The sequence below is a fragment of the Polyergus mexicanus genome, unplaced genomic scaffold (assembly GCF_030449975.1).
Source record: "Polyergus mexicanus isolate NDT 795.1 unplaced genomic scaffold, iyPolMexi1.0 SCAF_4, whole genome shotgun sequence".
Taxonomy (NCBI): Eukaryota; Metazoa; Arthropoda; class Insecta; order Hymenoptera; family Formicidae; genus Polyergus; species Polyergus mexicanus.
In genome coordinates, this window is record NW_027223324.1 from 2,201,855 (window position 1) to 2,219,216 (window position 17,362).

At 35.0% G+C, this 17,362-nt stretch overlaps 2 protein-coding genes across 2 annotated transcripts in view; one reads left to right on the forward strand and one right to left on the reverse strand.

Annotated features, from left to right (window-relative positions):
• Positions 1 to 15,623, forward strand: part of LOC138932377 (protein amalgam) — a 207,709-nt gene extending 192,086 nt beyond the window's left edge. Inside the window, exon 10 of the transcript XR_011446765.1 lies at positions 15,540 to 15,623. The gene's annotated coding sequence lies outside the window, so the exon portion shown is untranslated. The remainder of the gene's footprint in view (positions 1 to 15,539) is intronic.
• The window catches only part of LOC138932376 (zwei Ig domain protein zig-8), an 83,225-nt gene that overhangs the window by 9,046 nt on the left and 56,817 nt on the right, over positions 1 to 17,362 (reverse strand). Inside the window, exons 3-6 of the mRNA XM_070294134.1 lie at positions 8,905 to 9,115; positions 8,460 to 8,513; positions 2,794 to 2,957; positions 1,609 to 1,765 (exon numbers count right to left, since the gene is read on the reverse strand). Coding sequence (XP_070150235.1) covers positions 1,609 to 1,765; positions 2,794 to 2,957; positions 8,460 to 8,513; positions 8,905 to 9,115 — 586 coding nt within the window. The remainder of the gene's footprint in view (positions 1 to 1,608; positions 1,766 to 2,793; positions 2,958 to 8,459; positions 8,514 to 8,904; positions 9,116 to 17,362) is intronic.

The window sequence follows — 17,362 nt, forward strand, 5'->3', positions numbered from 1 at the left end:
TCGCGCGATATTCATTCTCACATATCTCGCGATATTTTTATGTCGATATACGCCCGTAAAAATCGGACGGTGCATTTCGCTTTAGCTACGCGCGGCCGACGTAGTTTTCTTCGCTTGCACGACATAAACCGCGTAAATCCGCAATCTACGAGGCCGCGAGTCGCCTAAGTTCTGATTTATAGCCGCGTGGGACAAGTTTCGTGTGCGGATAGACAAACTGGAGGGACAGATAGCGCATGGGCGTACGTACGCGTTTTCGCTCGGGAAAAATGCGACACCACGCGCCACCGGGCGCTTCCTCGCAATAACCTCCGAAGGGAAATTCACGATAATAGAGACTACCCATGTAAATTTCGCGTGCAAGTGATTCCTGTGATCCTGCCGCGTCTGCTTCCCAGTTACGTTCCTTCGTCGGTTTTTATCCTTTTCCATGCCATTCGTTCCATTTCAGCCAGCAGATTCTTATATACCTTTCGGGGTTTCTGCTGATGTCTTCATAATTTTTATACTTTCCCTTTATTACGATATTTTTCTCTTTAATCTGTAGTTTTATAGATGAACATTATATGCAAAGATAAATTAAAAATTCTCGAGACGGGAACGATGAAAGAATTAATATCTAAATCTGTATTTAGCTTTAGAAAATGTGGATGTTGGAAATGCGCGATGTAGAAACGAGAGAAATTGAGCAAACCAATCTCTTTGTCCCTTTTTCTCTCTTGGCTTAATCGATCGTGCTTAAAACTATTTACTTTCATTTTCCTTCTTCTAGTTTCATATTTACTCTTTCAATTTCATACAGAGAGGAAAAAGAAGAAAAAAAAACAAAATAGTACGCGTAACGAGAAACTTGGAGCGGGGAAAGGAAAACGCGAAGAATTTCCGCTTATATCACTCCACTTCCTTCCGCAAGTTTCTTTCTTTCTCTCAAACTCTACTCCCTCTCCCTCTTCGTCATCGTCCTTCTACCTGTGAACCGCAATTTCTCTCCTTCCGCAATTCCTCATTCCTCGTTCCTCGGACATTCCCGCTTCTCCTCTCGCGCAGGAGTACACACACTCTCGAGCGAGCGGTCTTCCGTCTTTTCCATCCCCCTTCGGCCCCTTCCGTTCCTTTTCATCCCCGTCGTAGCGACCGAGGGGCTGAGCTAGACAAATAGCTCCGGCGTGAAATACCGCCGCCTCTTTAAAACTTTAAAGTGTTTCGAGTAATCCTAAGGCACGACTTTACATCATGGTTGTACCCCGCCGAGGATACACGCAAGCGTAGAAGGAAATGGAATATCGGTGCGCCCGCGGTGAGCTTCCGGCTACGCTTGTGGCACATCCGGCGACAGCGAGATTTCCCGGAAGATTGCGAGGCGCGCGTAAGTGTACTGTTCTATTACATCATTTTATATATTCTTTAGTTCTTTAACTTTCATCATCTTGTTTATTATTCTTTTATATTTAATACTTTTATAGAAAACCGCGCGTACAATTGATGATTATGTAAAAGAAAGAAAAAGAAATGATACTAATTATGTAATTATAATCAGATTATTTATGGGCAGTGATTTATATTCTCATCAAAATATGGTCATGTGAGTGGAAAAAGATAACGACTAACCTTCCTCAACGATTAAGGTGACAGTAGCCGATCGACCCTCCGTCGGCCTGCATGAATAGTTTCCGACGTCATCTTGCGTCATCGCCGCCAAAGTCAACACAGATACTGTACGTGCCGCTCCCCTTTCGGTCTCCACATTTATTCCCCCGCGCGCTGCCTGAATGAAAAACATACAAGTGAACTCGATGATGAGGTAAGTAACGGGAAATTTTTAGAAATACTTGAAAGGTATAAAAACAAAATTCTTATTTCTCATTTTTCAAAACTTACGGCAGGATTCAAATTATTCATACATGCAGATTTTGATAAATTGCCAAAACTTTTTTATTTTAAGATTACATAGATAGAAAGAATTATTTTTCTAAATATATTAGAATTTTGTCATATAATTTAATGAATTTAAAAAAAAAATTGAAATATGCGAGTATATTTGGTTTTTATTTCTCACATTATGTTTCATATGCTGAGATCTTGTTTTAATTCAAACCCGTGTTCTTCATATGCATATAATAAATATAAAAACGCTCGTTATCATCAAATCAATGGAGCAAATACAAATTTATTCAGATTACATATATATAAATCAATAAATAAAAATAAAATAATTAATATAATATAAAAAAAATTCTCTCTCTCTCTCTCTCTCATCTTCTGAGATGCGTCAAGTTACGAGTCACGCATTCAAGGGAATAATGTAATTTAGTACGCGTCCAAGATAAAATTGCAATATCAAATTTATCGACGTTCTTAGAAATCTCTTTATCACAGTATACTTTAAATATATAAGTAGATTAGCAGCTTTAAAACTTATCAAAAATTCACAATTATGTATATCAGTATATATTATAATTTTCTACCTATAAATTACGTTTGTGAAAATTTTTTAAATAACAAGCAATAAATAACGAGAAGAAACCGCGTCGATTGTCAAATCGATCAACCTTTCCAAGCATCACGTATCGTGCCGAAAGAAACAGCCGACGCAGGCTACTACGCAGACAAAAATGTAGAGGAGACGACGATGGAGGCCATACGACCCACATCCCTTCGCTTCGACCGTTGATGATATACGATCTCTCCTTTTTTACCCCCCCCCCCCCACCCCCCACCCCTTCCCCCTTCCGATTCTCGTCAAACAGAAATTTCATTAGTACGGCCCCGCGTATCCAGCTGAGACTGCATTACCTGGAATGTTAGGAGTTTGTTATCCCGAAGCCATTGTACACCCCTGATGGGACGGGTCTGATACGGCGACAATATGACGCACCTCAGGGTGATCGTTGAGCCCGACGGCACCCTTTGCTCCTGGGGTCCCATTATGTCCGCTACCGGAGCTGTACTCTCGTAACCTGGAAGTCATGTTCGGACAAATATCATGCGGTGGCTGCGAGAAGCGATCGAATGATCGCCTCGTGACGAGATTACTCGCATATCCGATGATCGAGGGTAACCATAATGCGCTGCAGCGCGCCAGCAAATTTCGCAATCAAATCCAAAGATTCCCGGTAGAATCTTGGCTTGAAGGAGAAATGCAATTAGAGTTCCTTAACCGACACTCCGCTTTAAAAATAGCTTGGCTATATATAATGAGAACCAAGTATACGCGCATATATTTATTGTGCTCAACTTTCGTAAAAAAATTCTATGGGATTTGTATGAAGCATTAGAAGTATTAGTTTTGCAAAAATATTGCTTCGATGTGTCTAACATATTTTTAAACTATTTACTTCATAAATATATTAAATCATAATATTTTCGCACAAAGTCATATTTAATTGTATGGTAGATAGCTAATTCTGTTATCTATTAAAAATAATTAATTGTAGCTTATATCGATCGTAAAAAATCATTAAAATATTAATATATTTAAAAAGAAATAATTCCAAATTTATAAAAAATTGTTATCTAAAAAAGATGAGCCACAACACATATATTCTATACATTTACATTAATTAAATATTACAGGCAGTGAAAACGTTCGACGCATGAATTTAATCAAAGTTCTATTATTTATGTTTGCTGTGTATAAAAAAAAAACTAATATAAATACGGAAATAAAAGAGAATATTTTCTGGTACTTATCACTTGCACATTATAATTCAAAGAAGGCCTTTATTAAATCTCGATGAGATTCGTTCGATGTCAAAACGGCGAACAGACGGTGGCACATGTAAAAGAAATTTTTAATTGACAGCAACTTTTTAATTGACAGTGTTATAGTGAGCGTGATATATCGCGAATAGCCTCTAATTGATGCAATCCGTCCTCGATTTTAATATCTCAACAAGCGGGATTAACGCATTCTAGATCTATCTCTCTCCTTCCTCCTGGCGAAAAGAAACACCCAACGATGCGAGGATGAGCGCTTTACCACGTTCCATTAAGAACACTTGACAAATGTTATGCAATGATTTTAATTAATGCCAGGGTTATATCCACTTTCGTTGCGTCTGTGTTCCGTCAACGCGGCACAAAGTAGAGTACGCTGAAATAGCAAGAGATATATATAGTAACACCCTCACACACACACGTAAAAATGTACTGTCAAGCTTGTACATTTTAATTTAGAAAGCAGGTACAAGTACTCATTTAATGCGCGCGAGCTACCACGCATCACTATGTGCATCGGCTTTCATAAAGTCTACCGTAAATTACTTCGCCCCTTAAAAACTCTTCGGTTCTCCACATATATGATAAATTACGAAACAGCTTTCAGTTACAAACTTTGATCGCATGACGAAACAAAGACTCATTTTCCTTTCATAGCGCATCGTATATACGCACGGTTAACCGCTCGTTTTTACGTAGAAATATATTTCCTTCTTTTTTCAAAAAATAATCTACGTAAAAGTCAAATATTTATATCGTCGTAAGGTGATGATAAAGTAAATGAAAAACTGATATGTCAAGAGTTATGTGACGTTGATTAATTATAACGAAACAATTTCACACGCATGAAAGTAACGTATAATGATACTAATATATTTTTCGTGGCTAATCTTGACACTAATGTAAATTCTCTCTGAATAAATTAATAATTCATCATTAACTTTGCAAAGAAGAAAAAGAATTGTCGAAAGTGAAGTTCCTCTGTGTGCCCCGTATAAAAATATTGAGGCACGTATACATTATTCAGCACGAGGACTGCGGTCGAGACTCATTTAGTAGAACGTTCCTATCCCTTAGAATTCTGAACTCTCAACCTGGCCGACGAAGAAAAGGATACGAAGAATCCACGGCGGGACCGCGAGATTAAGGATAATCCTATTAGACTTAAATGAATCCGGCGACGACTGCGTTCCCTCTAGCGAAATATTATGTTATGCTGTTATTACTATAAACTCGCTCGCCGACGTTTCTTTCCTGAATCCGGTCCCGCTTGTCTTTTTCTTGCCGGAAACTTTGTGGATAAATTCTCTCGTGATCCGCCAACACGCTCTCTCCCTCTCTCTCTCTCTCTCTCTCTCTCTCTCTCTCTCTCTCTCTCTCTCTCTGAGTAGCAATCCTCAAGTGTGGATTTGACACGTCGGTATTAGATATATGTATAATTTCGGACTTACAGATTATTCAATTATGTATTTTCTTTTTAATAATCTATTTATATAAAATTAAATATTATAACAAAATTCTATTATATTATAATTGTAATAGAATAATTGCTAATTACAAGCTGACAAATTACATTTTAATATCGTAATGATATATGGCGTCATTGGTGCAATAATGTATGTATGATTGCGCGGTGAAAAATTTTACTATGCCATTATGTCATATTATTATTCGCGTACACGCAGAACGTTGTATTTTACTTTGCTTTGTGTTTCCCTTTTATTTATCTGTCGTGAAACTTCGACAATATAGCTGGCAGCGATCTGTGACTATCTTTAAGTCTTGCATATATCGCGAACAAAAGCGAGAAGAAACTTGGCGCGAGTATATTTATTAGTCGAGTGAAACTGCGGGGAGTGTTCTGAGCGGAAACACGTCATAATACGACGAAAGAAATATTCTCGGTCGCAACTTTACCATTAAGTCGATGTATAACCATATTTCGAAGTTTAATATTTGAAGAAATATAATAATATATTAAATTCACTGTACGTTCAGATTTCTATAGAGAAAAATTGAAAATAATGAAAGAATTGAAAAGAAAACGATAAACGTATTGTCAAAAAATGTATATCGTATTTCCAACATTTGCAAACTTTCGCCGACGTTTTTAATTTTGGGCGATGATATCAAGAGCATGCGCTTTTCAACGAGAGCGGCTTCTCGTAATCTATCGTTTTGGCATGAACGAAAAAGCGTAAATTCAAGAACGTCGAAGACGTCAGGAGAGAGAGAGAGGACGATATGTCTGAAATAAAACGACGTTACTTAAAAAAAATTATGAAGCGACTGAAGAAGGTTCGCAAGAAGAATCGACGACGACGGATCACGAGCGTCAAAGCCAGAACGTTGTCGTACTTATCCTTAAGTGATTGATGTCGCTCGGTTCTGCGGGAAAAATAAAAAGCAGCTTCTAATGATTTTTTAAAGGATGTTCGATGTACGATGAGAGCATGTCGAAATTTCTTAATATATTTATAAAAAATGTCATTAATGTCGACTTTCGAGTTATTATATTTCTTGCATATGATATTTCGACGAGAGTTTAAATAATCTTTCTTTATTATTATAAAATACTTATATGTATATCTCTTAGTCTGTTATTACTTACATTTATATTTTACAAGAAAATATATATATATATATATATATATCAAGATTGTGAATAAGCGACAGTAGAAATAATTTTTCTTTCATCATACATCGAACTATTGCTTTTAAATCACTGAACATTGACGATATGAGAATTAGACTTAAAACAGTCCAAACATTTCGTTGCTTATATAATATGAGCATATATATATATATATATGATAATAAATTTTCCTATAATACACCCGTTACAGAGTTTCATAGAGTATTACAGGAAATAACAGAAATAATGCTGGTTCCCAGCCAAAAGTTTGCCAACGACCATTTAAAGCAGTAAAAAGGTATCGCGCAAATTTTAAACATACGTTGTAACAGTCGTGAAAGTTCAATTTAATCTGTATAATATTGACTATTCTATACCGGTTATGGGTTTTATTATGTATTTCCAATATAGTTGTGCCTAAGCATGTAGCTTTAAGCAATTTCCAATACGATCAATTTCACGGATATGTGTGCTTCTGAGTTCCCATAAACCTAAATAGTGTAATAATTAAAAAATATAAAATATAAAAGAGATTCGGCCATTACAAATATCGTAACAATGTATATATTGATAAAAATAAAATATATATATATCGTAATTAAATAAAAATAAAGCAAAAATAAATAATGGAATAAACATTTCAGAATTAAATTATACATATAGCAAAATGTGAATAATATAAAAAAAGAATGTGTACATTCAAAGTTCATTATAATTTATTTTTATAAAATATCCGACGAATATGTATGATTTAATAACCAATAATTATAATTTCCTTAGAAATTTCCAGTGTTTAGCCGTATTAATCATGTTACCTATATCGCGTCGGTGAAATACTAAAAACAGAATTAATGGTGACAGTGATACTTTACATTTGTAACGATTGTATTACAAGAAAGCGCGTTTTCTTCGCTCGATAATTATCAGTAAGCTTAGCGCTGTACCTCGAGGCTGATTAATCGCGCTTTTTCCAACTGATGCAATCTTAACGACGATTCAACCAGTGTGCTTTTGGTTCCGCTACTTTCCAAGTGGTAAAACAAAACGGAAATTGCCAGTCGGTTGCGCGATGAAAGTTACGTTATTTTCAAATCCCTTGGTAACTGGGACTCAATCTGCGCACCACAGGGCATTTTATATTTAGATTTATACCAGCGAAAATTTTTATTACGAGATAATGTTCATCACGCACATTTACTCGTATGTACCGATGAAATATAGATGAATTAAAAAAAATGAAAAGAAAAAAAATTATACTTCTTAACCGGCCGCGTTATCGCGATCCGCGCCTAACTTTCGACGAAGTTTTGATTGCATAATTGTACGCTCGTCCGACTTTCCGTGCCGATCAAGAAATTCATAAAATAATTTGCATGATATAATTTCCGACTATACGATACAGGCGTTTCGTTTCATATATAGCGCGCACCCCCGATTCGGCTAATGCTGATTATGCGGGAAAATTAATTATGCAAGTCTGCGCAAAATATTATCGCTGATATCACAGACGGTAAAATAAGTCCGGCATCGGTAAAATTAGAGCTACAACAAAATGCAAATATGCGTATTTAAATTTCAACAATTAATCTCAATTGTTAACTGTATGCGTATAATATAAAATTTAATTATAATAGAAATTTTTTAAAGTAAAATTTACGCAATACTGAAAATGTATTAAATAATTAAAACAAAAAAAATATACTTTAAGAATGAAAAAACGATATTGCTACAGATAAATATTGTAGCATTTACAATTTTTAATTATATAACATTGTTAGTTATAATCAAGTAATATTATATGTTCGTAAAAGTAAAATTAAATTAAATTTCTCTTTGAGTTAATCAGATTTTATTTATATTGATGCATTTGCGCATGGGGATTATACGAAGTTTCTATAATTGATAGGAGTTAATTTATTCATTTAAAATGTATTGTTATTATACCGACAACCTGTTTAGCGTTAATGGAAACACGCTTTTCAGTCGTGTCTTTAAATATGCAACTGATTCGATCGACATAGAGACTGGAACCAAAGAAACATCACGCTTTTGCGTGTCATAAACGCATAGGCTAGAAATATTCATCACGTTCATAGTATATACTTACTTATACGCGTCTGCTGAGAATGTGGTTCGTCATACCCTTCCGGTTTGTCCGGATCTAGAGATACAAACACTTTTATGAGAAAATATAATTGTATCGCCAAGAAGCGAGAAATGCAATCATTCACAATCATAAATCTTTATGTCAAGTTCATATCTTTAGCCTATATTCTTTCACCTCAATTTTTTCGCATTTTTCTATACAACTTATTGTACGATGGATAAATCTATGTTATTATTTGAAGATTAATCTAAGGAATATATTTTTAATACGTTCTAATTTTATGTACTTGTACATTATTTTATAAAGATATTCGATTACTTTCGTAGAAGTTTTAATAAAAGAACCATTGCGACTTCTATAAAAACAAAAATGTCGAATTGCTATCGTAAATTATCGTACGAGGAGCAAACGTAAAGAACGAAATGTGAAGTGGAACGACAATCACCTCGTACAGAGAGCTGCACTGCATACATGATCTTAGGTTCCGTATTGACCTGGCACTCGTACTTGCCAGAATCCGTCTTTCTGGCGTTATCCAGCCTGAGAGTCCAGGCATCACTGCCTGGCGTATGCTGGGCTCCGAATCGCGCATCCGAGCTGAACGAGAAATTTCCCGAAGTGAGAATATGGAGGTCCCTGCTTCTCATCCAGGAAACCTAAAATCAGAAATGCAATTTACTGGAATATGAAAACATTCAACAATCTTGAAAATTTTGACTCGAAAAATTTATCTTTTAGACTTTTATCTTATTTCTTAGATAGCTATGTGCACGAAATAAATGTGTGCGATAAAAACAAATGTTTCCTTCAAATCAAATTTGGAATTATATAATAATGTTTAAAATAAAAATTTACATAATTAAAGTTTGTGACATAAATCTTGTGCAAATCTTGAGAGTGAATCAATACAATTACGTATTTAATTAAACACAACTATTTTTATGGCTCTACTAAATCATATTCTTCTGTCATTTATTTAAGTCTATAACTTGTTAATAGTTGTTAAATATAAGTAATCTACATGATCTACACAAATTCTTAGTTTAAGTGACAAAAAAAAAAAAAAAAAAAAAAATACAAAACCAATTTTTCGAAATGCTTTAATCGCGAAAAAATTAAATATAAATTTTAACATTTTCCGACCTTATATACCACGTGATATTCTTTACCTAAGTGCGAAAACATCTCGAGTAAATAAGAGTTCGGGGTGAATGTGGTAGTTCGAAACTATACGGATCCTTCGCTGTAAGGATACAAACTAGGGATAGTGGTTGGACGCGCACTCGATAATAGCGGCACTCGAGAAACGTAAAGTTGCCAGACACCGTTGATGACGCGCATTTGTCAGAATGGCGTCATTTAATCGTTACGTGAAACCGCAAACGCCCGTCGTATCGGTACGACGGCCGTTCTCCTTAAAATCCGAGAAGGCTCGAGCGCACAACGTGCCACTCTCAGAAAGGATTTCTCATAACGAGACAAAAAATATTCTTGACATATTTAATCGTATCACAACCTTATGCGGTATAAAAATAAAACAATTTTAAAATTAAATCAATAATTCCTTTTCTTCTCTCTCGAATTAAATAAGATTGTCTTACTATCTTGAGACAAGAGTAACATATACAAATCTAAGCTTATATATTCTTGCATTTAGAATAACTTGATGTTAGATCGCTACAAATTTCCATCTTCATCTTCGTGAGAAAATTAACGGGATAGCACCAAGAGCATTTTATTCTAGATTTAAGAATTTTCCATTTAAGATTAAAATATTCCTTTTTCAATAATAAATATGATTGTCGCTATATCGATCCTATTTTATGATAGATTGAAGAGTAATAGCATTAGATCCGGAAATCTTTTCTGCGGGTGTGCACTTGCTTCGCGTAAATCAACATCCCCTTCATCGTTATAACTTATTTCCCTCGTTCAGCGCACGACGATCGAACACGTAATACGTCGTAATACATAATAATAAATTATGACGCGATGATAATAAAGTTAATAGAGCGGAAACGGGAGAACATGTGGCGCGTAGGATAGTAACACAACGATGGGCGTAATGGCGCTAATGGATGCTCGATTACTCGAGCGGCACGCAATTATTATTAATTATCATCGATACTGTGTCGGTGATAGCGTATTACCTATAATCAATATTCTCTTTCCCTCATTCAGAGACATTTCTCCACATCTCGATTACAATATAAATTAACGATAAATGAGATCTGTATTTTTACGAAATAGCCAAATGCTGTTAATTGCAAGGAAATAACTTTTAATTGTCTGAGAATTTTATTTTATACCATATTAAATGCTGCGCTTGTATCACCTAAAAAATTTTAAATCCCTTTTCCAATTATGTTCTACTTTAGATATAAAATTAAATATTTTAATAAATAAAACACAAGTATTAAATGTCATTGATTCTTTTAGCCTTAATTTAAATTATTACACTCTATGAAATAATTAAATAAATTTAACAATCTGTTTTATATACAGAAAGTTATGTATTATATATTATATATTTAAATATGTAACATTTATAAGAGCATTAACTTTTTATAAATAAATATTTAATTTGTTTGCATAAATAATTATTTTAAAATATTCTTTAAACATTTGCACATTACATAATATAACTGACATTTTTGACAGAGATTTCCTAAAGTTTATAATTTATGAATATTATAATACAGCAATTTTTTCCTCCTTTGTTTTAATAGAATTTTTAAACAAAACACAACGAGAGTTAGAAAATTCAAAGAACATATCCGTTTTAAACCAGCCAAGTACTATGTAATTCTCTCTGATTACTCATTCTCTTTGTCGTATTTTGCTCTGCGTTGTATTAATGCCAAAGTCTCGCGCAACCTACTTTGGAAACATTACTAACACTGATAAATTTTAGAAAAGTTCAGCCATCTCGTTTCACCAATTAACACTCGTATATCGCGCAGTATCGATATGTATACCGCATTAACAAATAATTAAAATAACTAGAAAGTTTAATCATCAGTATCGCGCTATACACGAGATGATTAATCAATTTTATTTATTAATCAATTCTCAATAAGTGATATATATGACAATTCATAAAAGAATTACATAATCAAAGTTTTTATATTCTATTAGAAAATCTTATGGAATTTTTAACTATTTTCTATAATTTTATAATTATTTCCTGCATTTATTTCAGTAAAACTGACTATTTATTATCATTTTCTTGAATGAATTTCTGTCGGTTGTATCGTTCCTGTTTATTGGGCGCCTTTAATGTTCGTGAAATCACTCTAATAAAACATTCAGTCTTAGCGGATATTTGATGAAACAAGGCGAAATTTTTGCCAGAGCAGCGTCACCAGCAAAAGGTGCAATCCGATGAATATGGTTACCGGACATCGTGCCGTGGCTTATCCGATTCTCATATTTTTCGGCACTCGGCCGGCCAAACGGTCGGATATTAGATATCCGGTTATCGGCTGGTAGTCATTTCCGGTCTACACCCAGTTACCATTTTCCCATTGGCTATGTCATGAGACGTTTCACCGTGTATTAGCTTCGTCGATGAACGCCTGGGAATACATGATACTCTTGATGATTTGTTGCCATAACGGCGTATCGAAAAATTTATCGATTCGTGACCGCAAAAACGTGAGATATCCGCCGCCGTGGCGGCTTAGAATGGGTTTTAATAATGTCATAAATAGTAACGGGCATTCCAAGCGCCAATTTAATCTTATTGCTCCGAAACTTTTAAGATCCGCTTGCGGATAGACGGACGCTTATAATAATATACAGATGCATTGCGGTGGATTATTATGCAAATATATTATTATTGATATAACCGTTGCTTATAATTATTAAATTAATTTAGTAATTAATTTAATTAAATATTGCAGAGAAGAAGAAGAAGTATATAAGATACGATAGAATTTTCGAAGTCTTAACGACTGACGATCTCCTAATCTCAGTACAAGTCGATCCTATCCTATAAGAAGAATTTAAATATTTAAAGATAAATTAAGACATACCATAGTCTTTTAATTCAGGTTGTATATTCGAGAAATTAAATCATGAGAATTTCTTTGATTCATCACTAGCAGTATATACTAGTCAGATACAACCGAGAACATCCAATCGACGTGACTGCGAGGAGTCCAATAATCTGGTTGACAAAAAAAAAAAAACAAAGACAACGGAGTCTCGAATATTCCGTCGGCATGGCGGTGGGACTCGAGATTTATCGTCGTTATTAAAACAAGCGCGGTGATACACGAGCGATCTCTGGTCGGGCAAACGTAGACATTATTCAAAGGGAACAAAAGAAGTCTAGATTAATCGGTAATTAAATCGACGGCGGAATATCGCAGTATACTGATACACGCAGTTTCTCTCTCTCTCTCTCTCTCTCTCTCTCTCTCTCTCTCTCTCTATCTCTCTCTCTCTCTTTCTAACGACTTGCTTTTCCCAATTTTATCGGTCCGATTCGCAGTTATATGATATATTTGATTATGTCGTTCGGTTTTAATAAAACATCTCGTTTTATTCGCAATCCGATAAATCCTTTGCCGCGTCATTATAAATCTTTGCATTGCTAATCTGAAAGAACAGAAGAAAACAATTTTGAATACGAAGAAAGCATAGGGAAGTAGAAAAATCAAATTTGTTAACACGTATATATTGCTAAAGATATATAATCAATGGAAAAATTTTCGTATTGAATAATCTCTTACTAACGCTTCGCTTCTGTAAATTGCTTTCGTTCGTAAAGAAGCACGTTCTGGAGCTAAATTGCAACCGTTCTTGTGAATACAAAGCAAGTAGCGAATTGTACGATATGTGTTTGCAATATAATGTGCTTATGCATAAGCGACGTTGTAAGGAGAGCAGGCGCATCTATAATTAACTAAAGGTTTCTCACGTTGAATACGCAAACATGTAATGATTCCGGCAAGGTAGAATCGGCGAATGATGAAAGGAGCAGGATTTACATATACGGCATGCACAAGCTGCTATCGTGTAATGTATATTATTACGGAAATTGTTACCAAGAATTTGATTGCATGCGAATGCACATCGTATATGTATCAGTTTGAACAATTATTTAAATAAAGAGAAGATTTGCTCGTGTTACGCATATATACCGCACATATTGTATATATTGTATATAAAGAAAAAAGGGGAAAAGGAAATTATATATTTAAATTTAATTACATTTAGAAATAATAGCATAAAAATCTATCACCATCCTTTTTTTTTTATATATTGCAACTATCGGTTGACTACAGTCAGACTCGCGATGAAAGCTAATTTAGGGATTTTTGTATGGACATCGATAAATACACATTGTATTTATCTTATCGGCGAAATAAATTTCAGGCTTTCAGAGAAATATAGACACTGCGCAATTCCATTTCTCACTGTTCGCGATTAAATGCATAGAATTATGTCGTATATGACAAATTACTAATTCAATTTTGGGTATGTCAATGATTTTATAACAACATTAATAAAATATTGTATTAAGAGCATCAAGTGTATTAAGCGCTTTCCATTATACAGAAGCGAGAAAAACTGATTTAATATTTTAACACAATGGAACATTGCGCAATTCTCTTTATACTCCCAGCGAGTTTCATCGAACTTTGATAAAACTTAAAATTCTAAGAGATGTTTCTCTCGCGTAAAGTATATACATTTTTATATAAGGAAATCAATATATATACTCTCTCTGTACTCTATAATAATAATCATAATAATCCCATTTAAATCTCTTCGAGAGAAAATGCCTTGGAGGTATTCGCCTTTAGCGAAATGCAGCGCCGCATAATGCAGCCTTTGTGCGGAAAAGGATAGCGGTTGCTTCGGCAATAACATTAGAATGGGAGAGGGATTCACCATGCGGCACAACACGTTATACGGCGTGTTGCAGCGGGGGTGGTATATCACGGCATTTGGTCGTACGCCAGTATGCCTGAATATACCATCCACGGATGGTCCAAAATAGAACTGGCTTCGAGGTCGCGAAGGAGGAAGAAGCGGAAAAGATGACTGCGTCGGGCGGATGAGGGAAAGTCGGAGTCGCCGCGCGGCTGTTAAGGAACGTCTCCTGGATACGGTGGGGGAGACAAAGGACGGGCAATAGAGAGTCGACATAACCGCTTTCATCTGCTGCGTCGGCACCATCCGGGATAAAAATGCAACGGCTCCTAGTCGTTCCAACATTTCGCCGTACCTTACGAGCGTCCCGCCGCTGCGATTCGACCGGAATTTTCCGCAGAATGGCACCTTATGCATGCCGTTCCACCACATTCGGACTAGCTTCCTCCCTTCGGGGAAAACCCGCCACCGCGCGAACTTTACTCGTTGCTCTATACATTACATGTTGTATGCTATTAGCAACTGTGGAAATGTGGATCCAGCATGGAAAACCGACATCTCGGAGAAGAGAGAAAGCTCATTCTCTCATTTATTTATTGTATTATGTAATGGCATGTATTGATAAATGCATCATTTTATAGATTCTACATAAATTAATTAACAAGAATCTTGTTGTGTAAAAGATATTCTCTTTCTCGTATATCTTTTAAATTAATTTAGCAAAGATTTTAGCAAAAGTATCAAAACAAAGATATTTTCTCTCTTCATAAACTTTTCATTTATCTATGAGTCTAAATGAAAATTGTTTTATTTTCAAATATCTTACCGTTTTTATTATATAAAAGATGTAAATAAATATTTCAAATAGAAAAATTTTTACTCGATTGCATCTAAAAGCTTAAAAAATTTTACTGAATATTTTCTTCATAATCTTTTTTATATATATATATTTTTTTTTTCAGCTACAATGTTTTTCTACAATTTTATTTTTGCAAACATTAAAAACGCTACAGAATTATAAATTGTCTATTATTGAAATTTCTTTCAAAGATATTATTTTCCTCGACTCTTCCTCGTTCTCTGGCCGTATCAAGTCAGAGCACACACATCCGGGGGTCGTTCGACATCATTTACTTTCCCGTTTACCCGACGAATCACGATGCGACAATTCTGGATGCGCTTTTGCTCTTTCAGCTTGGCGGCGGCGTGCGGGGGTGGCGAAGTTTGTCGATGGAGGCACAATGAATTAAGGAAGTTCCTAGCTCGCTTGAATCGAGAAAGTCACAAGTAGTCGAGCGAAAAGAACAGAGAGGATCAAATCAGGAGAAAGCTTGCGCTAGAAGAAAATCCTTGATGACGCCATCGAATCAGTGTTCCTCCAGGTAAATTATTTACTTTTACTTTCGCATCGACGATAAGAATCGCGACCGTCGTCTTTCCATCACGAACAACCACGGTGTGTTCATCCTTTGAGGTTCGATAAAATTAATTTGGCGCTTTCGGATTTACATTTGGTTAAAGTTGCTCGTCAAGCACAATTGAGATTGGCAACCTTTGTGATTCTCTGTTATTGTAATTTTTTAGTGAGGTTAATCGTTGCAAACTCAGGAATTGCACGATTAGTAGTGATGAGACTTTCATTTGACAACTATTGATGTTTATCTTGTAATAAAATATTTTGCATCTCGTTATTTCACGTAGCAGATAATCCAAGTAAGTCTTCATCTACAATTTATTACGTATTATTCACTTGTGTCTAAAGATTTGTCGAATTATTATATTAGTCCAACGATACGTATTTATATTTTGGCAAACTTCCTCGCGGTTCTCCTCAATGATCGAAAAGGTGAAAAATTTACGAATTCTCGCATAACCATGCATTGCGTAATCCTCTTCGACACTCGGACCGTGTGCCATTTCCGCTCGCCGGAACAATTTTTACACTGGCTGGCCAACAGTTTCTACTTTTTCCGATAAACGAAATCGGATTAAAAAAACGGACGGTGCGTATTTTTCCTATCTCTACGCGGATAAAAAAAAATGTTACTACGTAGGTAATATTTGCCGGCGAAGGGTTTGACCAAGTAAGTTCACGGTAGAAAATTTTACGCAAGACACAGCGTTTCACTTGAAAAAAATCATGACTATTAAAAATATTGATACTCTGTTGAAAGCAAATTTCGGTGTGACGTAATTTTTGAAATTCATGTGTAATTTCAACAAACTACGGAATTAAAACTATTTATTTTAGAATCATTGTTTTTACACGTAGTTCGAATAATTTGTAATGTCGATTGACAATAACTTTTTAAATATCGTAGTATATTTTTTGAATGTTATTGTGCATAATTTTATACTCTATTCAAACATGATTCAACGTAGATAATAATCTAATTAAATATTTAATTCTCAGTCATTTTATTTTGAAAGTTCTCATGCGTTCATCGCGAATTTTTAAGTATTGTTTCTTCGTGTCGGCATCACAAATTCTGCAAACGTACGATTCTGATCTCGACTAATCTAAACTAATCGATAACCAACAATAGTCTCGGGTCATCGGGCTTTCATCGATTACCTTTATTGCGTTACAGGTTGCGCCAACCATGGCAGTAATGGTATTTGATTATCCGCGTGTTTCTGACACTCCGCGTAAATTAAAATCCGGTGTGTTCTGGTTCAGCACCGACAATTCGAAGATGTAAGAGAAAACTGGATTGGAGAGAAAAATAAAAACTTGGTATATTCTGTCTTCTTCACATCTGCGAGAGATGCGATCGATGCTGAATGAGACAGATCAATTACGAGAGATGTGAAAACATCATTTTTTAAATTGCTATTAACTTTTATTTAAAATTTGCGCTACTACACTACTAATGCAAATCTAATGGAATTTAGATCTCTTTTAAAAGCACTTCCGTATATATCTGTATAGTCATAAAAATCAATTCGATAAATATCATAAATAAAATCCTGTTTTCTTTCCCTTTCTCTTCTTCCTCGAAGATTACATGTAAAGA